The 8,592-nt window shown below is 49.4% G+C and overlaps 1 protein-coding gene across 1 annotated transcript in view; it reads right to left on the bottom strand.

Moving 5' to 3' along the window:
* Positions 1-912: 912 nt before the first annotated feature.
* Positions 913-8,592, bottom strand: part of LOC129386479 (evasin P467-like) — a 105,786-nt gene continuing 98,106 nt past the window's right edge. Inside the window, exon 6 of the mRNA XM_055074500.1 lies at positions 913-1,303. Within this exon, the coding sequence (XP_054930475.1) occupies positions 1,169-1,303 (135 nt within the window). The 3' untranslated portion in view covers positions 913-1,168. The remainder of the gene's footprint in view (positions 1,304-8,592) is intronic.

Here is an 8,592-nt window from a genome sequence, read left to right as displayed (position 1 = left end):
TGCAAGACGTGAGCGCATTGTCTTACTTCAAGCCTCCCCTTCTGTTAGAGACCCTGTTGATGAGCCTAACTATATTTTCCATTTTCGGGGTGATTCTAGCCAACGTGAGGTTGTTGGACCCAATGAATTCAAGGGCCGTGCCTAGTACACACGGATAGAGTCGACTCTTGGAATGAGGCTGCCATCACGTGTAACTAGATTGATGTCAACATCCGAGAGCGGCTTGCAACCCTTAGGCTCGGGGCCCTTTCTGATTGGCCTGTAAAGGAGTAGAGGAGTAAAGGTTCCTTGAATAATATTTTTTTTAATGCAAAGGATTTCATGGCGAACATTTGCCACTTTCACAGCACCTGTCTAGCCGCCTACGTCTTGTTGCTCTCATGGTCGCTTCGTTAACTTCATTGGCATCAGAATTGGCACATAATGGCAAGAGTGTATAACGAAAATAAATGATCGGTAATGAAATGAATATCTTGAAATGTGTGTCATGTAGGTCATGAAACAGCCGCCTACGTCTTGATGCATTCATGGCCGTATCGTTAATTTCCTACATACGAAAATCGACATAGTATGACAAGAGCGTATGACGAACACAAATGATAGGTCATGCCATGAATGTCATGACATGCGTGTCATCTATCCCAAGCAAAAGCCGCCTAGGTCTCGGGAATGTCATGGTCGTTTCGTTAAGCTGGCAGACTCCCCACACACTGGTTCGCATAACATCGATTCCCTCAGGAGATGGGGTCTGTCGTTTTTTTTCGTGTGTGAAGAAAAGAATAACGCGAAAACCAGTTTTGGCTCTATTTGAATGTTCAAGGTCGTCACTCACTTCCCAACGATTATCAAACACATTTTTTTTCTGTTACCATACGTCTTCATAAGTCTTACCATAAGTTACCATAAGCCAAATATTCACATCGCAAACAATATTTTATTTTCTCCACATGATAGACAACATGTCTACTGTCAACAAGTTGATTAGCCGGCTAAATGTATTTTGGAAATCAGTCCTATTCACACGAGCAGATCTCGGAACAACGATGTGACATCAGCTTTGTACTCGTGGTTTGTAAAGACAAACAGCATGCAGAAAGGATTGAAATAAAAATGGAATCCAAGAGCACGCGTGCTGTAAAGTTGAAACTTTAAACATTCAAATGATGTTTTATTGCTGCCAAACACTCTTATAGCAGGTTTCGTTCATTCCATTTGCAACGCAGGTCCCGTTCTGGCATTCTCCAAGTGGGCATGCGTATGCGAAATATGGCTGCATCCTCTCGAGTCCATCTTTTCCAATTGTCTGAAAAATGTCAGCATCAGGCGATTGAGTATTCGAAATTTCGAATATTAATCGAAGTGCTATTGCTATGCGATTCTTATAGGGTTCGAAAATTCAGTTATAAAGATTGTCAGCTATTCCTTTCTTTATGAATGTAAGGGACAACACTTCTCCAGCCTTGAGAGAGAGAGCCCCATGTAAGGTAGGTCTTTTCTCAAATAATATCCATATCGCAAAAACCAGCGTCTTCCAGTGTGGAACCAGCGCATTTCTTTTGGCACTGTATCGCACTGAGTACGCTGGCGCTCGCTGGGACTCATGTTGACACCGGTGAGAATGCTGGATAAGAGCTGGGGCGCACTGGTTTGCGCTGTACAGGCGCTGGTTCTCGCTGCAGTTTGCTGGTTCGCACTGGCAACTGCGCTGGCTGTGTTTGTGCTGCGCTGGTTTCAGTATGCAAGGACGAGCGCTGCTGAATATTAAATGCTTTATACAATTTCATTACTTGATGCTAGTCCCTTCCCTAGATAACGCTATATCTTGTGGTCATAAGACCCTATATCGTGCCGCAGCTTCGAATAAAGGTGCGTGAGCTGCCCTGTTTATTAATGGACATTTGACATTGAAGATCACTTTCGTTTTTTTTGTCATTTTCCCTTTTGACTGGGCGGATAGCTAAATTCTTCAACGAAACCGCGCAAACGCAGAGGACGCCTTGTTTTTTAGTAGTTCGCACGTAACATATGACTGGGAGTTGTTGTCGTTGTAGCAGTGTTGTAGAGTGGACATGAAATGCAGAAGTCGTTCAGACGCACGCGAACGGATCCCGAGTTCGACGCCTATCACTGACTGATATTATCGCACCGATAACAAAGCTGAGGTGATTCGTGCGCTTCCACTTTCCCAATAGTACTAAAAAACGTTGTGAGGCTCAAATACACACATTTTAGCTTTCGCCAGCTACCCGCGCCGAGATCGGTTGCGACCAAAGCTTAGGCCTGGCGTATCCGCCGAGTCCGTCTTCACGCTATCGGCGCGTCTAGGCTCAGGAATCAAGAAGTCTAACAAGGATGGATCAGTGTACATTTCAGCTTTTGCATCGGTGTTTCTAAATAAAGAATTTTTTCATGTCTACAGTGCCAGCACAAGAAGCGATGACCGCCGATGTGACGCGTCATAAACACAGGTATATGTGCTATCGCCGAAGGCTCCCAGCACTAGCCTGCGCTTCTCTGACGAAGATATATGACTAGACAGACGTGTTAACTGAAAGGCATCACTGAACTAAGAAAACGTTGCATATCAATCGCGTGAAGAACAAGAAACTGCTATCGAAATGGGCAGTAACAGCCCATACATCGTCCCGGGTCGGCGGTTCATTTAGGACGTTTTTCGAAGCTAAAATACCAATCGCAAGTGAAAATCGATGTTGTGGCGCTTCCGAGCGTGATGCTGAATACGGAGAGCAAATTTTTCTTTGTAGTACATGCGTGAGTTTTAGTTGTTTGGCGATAGCGCCTCTACCATGTGTGTGCCAGACGTAGCTCTGGGAAACTAAAACTTGCTTCTCGATTTTGACACGGTAAGTTATCCGTTTATGTTCGTCTGCTGGCGTGGCGTCGCGGTGAAGTGCCGGGCTTCTGATCTGTAGGATGGACGATCGAATCCTGGTCGGAGCAGTTTCACTTTTGTGCTTTTTATTACACTAAAACGCTGTTTGTTGCTTGCTGTATTGAAAAAATATATATACGGTGTCCAGGCACCACGCATTTAACGCGCTAGAGCTGTTTTTCGCAAGAGTAGCCAGCGCCTCTCAGTACGCCACGCCTGCCCAGTGCGGCAGTATCCAGCGCGCGGCACTGGACCCATAATCCGGCGCACTGGGTCATAGTGGCACTGGATTTCGCTATAGGGGCTTCATAAAAGCTGCAGCTGTTTGCATGAGGCAGAACTTCCTAAGCGAACGTACGGGACAGATAAATTCTGCAGAATATACTGCATTCATTCTACAAGGATGATTACTTTTAGCTGTAATATACACATTTTTTTAATCATGTAGACGAAGCGATGCATCAGATTCAGCAGTCTCGCCTTGTTTGCGTATGCACAAACATTATCCACTTGTCATATGTAAGTGCCGCGAGTCGCCCCTAGAAGATCGAAGCGGCCACCAAGCGCCGTGAACGACGAGGAAGACAACGGGTGCACGAGCACGGCAGCACGAGGACGCGCTCGCGGTGTTCGATCCAGGCGGGCAGCAGCTCCGAGCTCCTGGGCGGAACGAGGCGAGGGCTCCTGCCAGGCGAGACGTCCGTGGCAAGGTGCGGAGGACCGCGGAGCCGAGCGTGGACGTCCCAGGGCCCCTGCTGCCAGTACTCGAGACGCTGGCGGACCTGTGGGCCGCCGGTCCCTGAGCTGTCGCACCTGAGCTGTGCTGAGCAGCGTTTCAGTCTGGCACAGATGGTGCTGTGCTAGACGAGGTCCCCACGTGCGACCGCCGCACGTGGATTGCGAGCGGCGCACGAGCTGGGCACCGAGGTCGTGCTGGAAGTGCGACTGTAGCACATCGGTCGCGAGCGGCTTCCGAGCCGGACATCGAGGACGTGTGGAACAAGGCGTCCCCTGGCTGCTGCCGCGGCGGCTTCCGAGCGTGCCGCGCCCGAGAACCGTGCTGAACGGGGCCTGAGTGCGTGGTCGTCGCGGCCAGCTCCAACACGGGTGGCCGCACGGTGCGCTGACGACCGAACTGTGAGCCTCGCAACGCGGGACTGTTTCAGCCCGTGGACACACTGACTGCAGTTACGCTGTCATCAACTCTCTGTACATATTCATATTTTATAGGTTGCTCGGAGTTTTATAAACGCACATAAATGACTCTCTGTCTTTCTTCCGCATCACTGCGCACTAGCGAAAGTGCCGAACAGTCCTAATCACCACACCACTGTTATATTTGGTGTCCCTCGTAACTTTAGCTAAGCCATAAAGATATGCGAATGCAACGTAGCTGGACAGATCCAAGGTAATGTGGTTTGCCGTCGCTTGGGGATGCTCACATTATTTTTTCATGCAACATTATTACTTAATTTTTTTATTAACCAACTTAACAAATACTATAATTAGGTCAAAAGCGTCAGCGGGAAAATTGGAGAGCAACAGGAAAAACTACCTATACAGCTTTCTGTTGCTCAATACGTCCTACATTAAAGTGTTTTTCCGAGCCTGAAGGAATTCCGCAGATGCAAGCAAAATTACCGCATGACAGGCCACTCGAAGCGCTTTGCCTGTATTCGCGGGCTGCTTTCACGCTCGGAAAAGCACTTTTATGTAGCACGTATTGAGCAACAGATATCTGTATCGGGAGTTTTTGATGTCGCTCTATAGTTTACATTTTGACATTTTTTATGTAAATAAATTATTTGAGAAGATAATAAATAATTAGGACTAATTAGCTAATGAGGCTGAACGAAAAACAATTTGAGTATCTCCAAGCGACGACAAACAACATTACCTTTATTCAGTTCAGCCACGTGGCAGTTGCATATATTTAATGCATATATTTAATGTTCCAGCACGATCCCGTGCTGGAAAGAAGAGCAGCAACGCGGCGAACGCGACGCCAAGTACCTCGCAAGCGTCCGGCGGGGACGCCGCTACCGGCGGCAGCAAGGGACCCGCCACCAATACCGGCTCGATCAAGTTTCGCCTCACCGGCTCGATCACACCGGCTCGATCAAGTCAAGGCCTCAAGGATGCCCCAACTGCCCGAGGAGCATCGGAAGATTATAATCAGGCCACGAGGAGGACTAAATTTGAGCAAAGTAAGTACCACCGCTATTGGAACTGCAGTGGTCGAGGCTTCAGGCCTAACGGCAGAGCAAGCAAGTGAAGACATGGTGTGTCCCAACTTCACACAAAATATCGTCGTGGTGAGCACGCCTGAACCAGACCATGCGGCAATGTCCGTGAGAATCAAGTCCTTCAAAATCGTGGAAACGGAGTACGAAGTCAATGCGTACGAGACGGCTCCGCACGCCACGTGCAAAGGGGTGATTATACAAGTCGACATCAGGGACTCCCACTCCACTATCACAAGAAATATCGTGCATGAGCGCAACCCGCTCGCTTTGGCCGCCAAGCGCATCAAGACGTCGGGCTCAGCCATCGTCCTCTTCGACGGACTGAGAGTGCCAAACTTTGTGCGCTACGGGCCGACCTTGTTGAGATGTTATCTCTACAGGAAACAATTTGATGTGTGCTTTACTTGTGGTAGGGTAGGACACCGCTCGGACGTGTGCCCCACGCCGGACTCTGTTCAGTGTAGAGGGTGTGGAGCCCCCAACCCACGAGCGGACCACGTTTGCACGCCCAAGTGCAAGTTCTGTGGAGGAGACCATCCCACCGGAGAGAAGGCGTGCAAGCAGAGATTTCAAACACCCTATGTGGTAAGAGCTCGCCGAAGGGAACGCGCCCGGTCACGATCGGCCACGAGGGAGAGAAGCCGTTCCAAGTCGGAAGGGGCGCAGGTGCAAAGGGAACGCGCCCGGTCGCGATCGGCCGCGAGGGAGAGAAGCCGCTCCAAGTCGGGAGGAGCTCAGGCGCGCTTAGAAGATGGAACACCTGGTGCCAAGCCGACAGTCGGGACCGCCTGGGCGGAGAAAGCCAAAGGTACGGTGAGAATCGTCGGTGGCGCCATTACGCCGGCGGTGACTGAAAGCAATGATGCCAGAATAGAACAGCTCATTAGGGAGGTAAACTCTTTGCGTAAAGCTAATGAAGAGCTGGCCAAATAGGCAGCAGAACTGAAAAAGAAGGCACAGCCGAGCCCTGCCAGCATAGCAGTAGCCAGACCAGTAAGTCAAAGCAACGAACCAAGCGTGGTAGATAACTTCCCCGCCCCGAAAAAAAGAGCAGTAAGCCCCGAAACTGACTCGGTTTTCTCAGTCCTCAGCGAGCTGAATGAGGTAGTCAAAGAAATTAGAGAGACGACGGAAAGGACTAGCTTTAAAGTGGATAAATTATGGAAATGCAGGTTAACGGCCGAACAGTGATTCCAGAAACTCGAAACGAGATGCGACGACGACGAATTCTTGCCGTCAGAATCAGAAAGTGTAAAATCGCTCTCTGGAACGTCAGTGGGCGCTCCAAAGGGATCGATCGCAGGTAACAGCAAAATTAACCCATTCAATAATCATGGATAGCGCCCACAGTTTTAGTGTGTGGCAGTGGAATTGCCGCGGATTCCACAAAAAAAGGCATCGCTGCGCCAATTAATTAGATCGATGGGGGTCAAACCAATAGTAATTATGCTGCAGGAAACTTTAGCGGACGAAGAAAAGCTAACCGGGTACAAATCGGTATGTAGACATAAAGATTGCGGGAGGGGATTGGCCACCCTCGTTGACAAAAAGCTGCCCTTTATTGAACACGATATCCATCTCGGATTGAGTAAAATCGAGTATATCCTAGTAGAAGTCGTACTGAAAAGGCACAAGGGCAGGGCGCAGCGTATCGTCTGCCTAAACATTTATAGCAGTCCCACCTACAAGAAACAAAGCTTTAGGGCACTTTTCAACAAGGCACTCGCAGTCGCAAAGAGCTCCTCGCTCATCATCGCAGGGGACTTTACTGCCCCCTACCAAGCGTGGGGATTCGCTTGGAATACAAAGAAAGGTGAGGGTTTATAGGGACCTCGCCACGGACCTGGGACTGCGCCTGATCACTGATCCGGGTTTCCCCACCCGCTGTGGCACGTCCACGTGCAGGGACTCTACACCCGACATAACTTTTGTCAACAGCTCGAAACAAGCTAGTTGGGAAAACTCGGGCACCGATCTAGGCAGCGACCACTATATCATACACATAGGTATAGGTATGCCGAAACATGCGACTAGAACCTTTTGGTGCACGGACTGGGACCTTTTTAGGAAAGTTAGAGCGAAGAGACTACAATCGGAACCGATAGAAGCGGGCAGACAGTCCTTCCAGACCTGGATCAACCAGCTCAAAGAGGACCTCAGGGAGGCCACTAAAGAAATTAAGACCGAAGAAAACATAGAGAGCATAGACAGTAGGCTCGCGCATCTGATCGAGGCCAAACAATCCATCCTGCAAAGATGGAAAACGCAAAGACTGAACCGAAAGCTCAGGAAAAAGACAGCGTTGCTAAACAGACAGATCGAGGAGCATTCGAGAACGCTCGTGAAACAGCAGTGGGACGAAGTTTGCCACTTGGCAGGCCGCAGAATCAAACATGGAGGCAGTTGGAACATCCTCAAAGACCTATTGAACGAGAGCGACACTAAGTCAAACAAGAGAACTGCAATTGCAAAACTGGTACATCAAGTCAGCCAGTACACAACTCAGGAGGTAGTCAAGAGACACCTCGCGGACAAATATCTCCCGCTCAAACAACCGGGCGATAGCGACGAACGCGCAGAGTATATGGGAGGATCGTGCGAGGAAATGGACCTCGATTTCACCGAGGGTGAGGTACGGGCCGCCCTCCATGGTCTTTCTAGTAGATCGGCAGCCGGACCCGACGGTATTACCATAAACTCTTAATGAATCTAGACTATGAGTCGATCACTTTCTTGACGGATCATTTCACCGAGTTGTGGAGAAAGGGAGACTATCCAGAGGAATGCAAGATGGCCAACACCATCCTCATACCAAAACCGGGTGAACCGCTCCATCTGGATAACCTACGTCCAATCTCGCTTACATCGTGCATAGGTAAAGCTATGGAACACGTCATTCTTAACAGACTCACTAGATACGTCGAGCAAAATGACATACTCCCGTATAACATGATTGGTTTCCGCCCCGGACTATCGACTCAGGACGCCATGCTCCTGATCAAACACCAGCTCATACACGTTAGCCCGGTGCACGCGAGAGCGATTCTGGGATTAGACGTCGAAAACACTTTTGATCGCATAGAGCACAAGGCCATCCTCGAGGTCCTGTCCGAGCTGGGGTTGGGCGACAGGCTATACAGCGTAGTCAAGGCGTTTCTGGGCGGTAGGCAAGCGAGCCTCACGCTAGGAGAACTAAAATCGAAGGTGATGAACCTAGGAAACAGGGGCACCCCGCAAGGGGCCGTACTTTCGCCCATGTTATTTAATCTAGCAATGACCAGAGTCGCGAGTAAACTAGAGAGTATAGAAGGTATACACTTTGCAATATACGCAGATGACATAACCATATGGAGCGCCAACGGTAACGTAGGCCAAACGGAGACCAGACTGCAGGAGAGCATACACGCCGTGGAAAGCACGCTAGGCGAGATGGGACTCAACTATTCGGTGGCA

Source organism: Dermacentor andersoni, chromosome 3 (assembly GCF_023375885.2).
Source record: "Dermacentor andersoni chromosome 3, qqDerAnde1_hic_scaffold, whole genome shotgun sequence".
NCBI lineage: Eukaryota > Metazoa > Arthropoda > Arachnida > Ixodida > Ixodidae > Dermacentor > Dermacentor andersoni.
The sequence above is the reverse complement of the archived record's forward strand: the minus strand, read 5'-3'. Positions and strand labels throughout refer to the sequence as shown.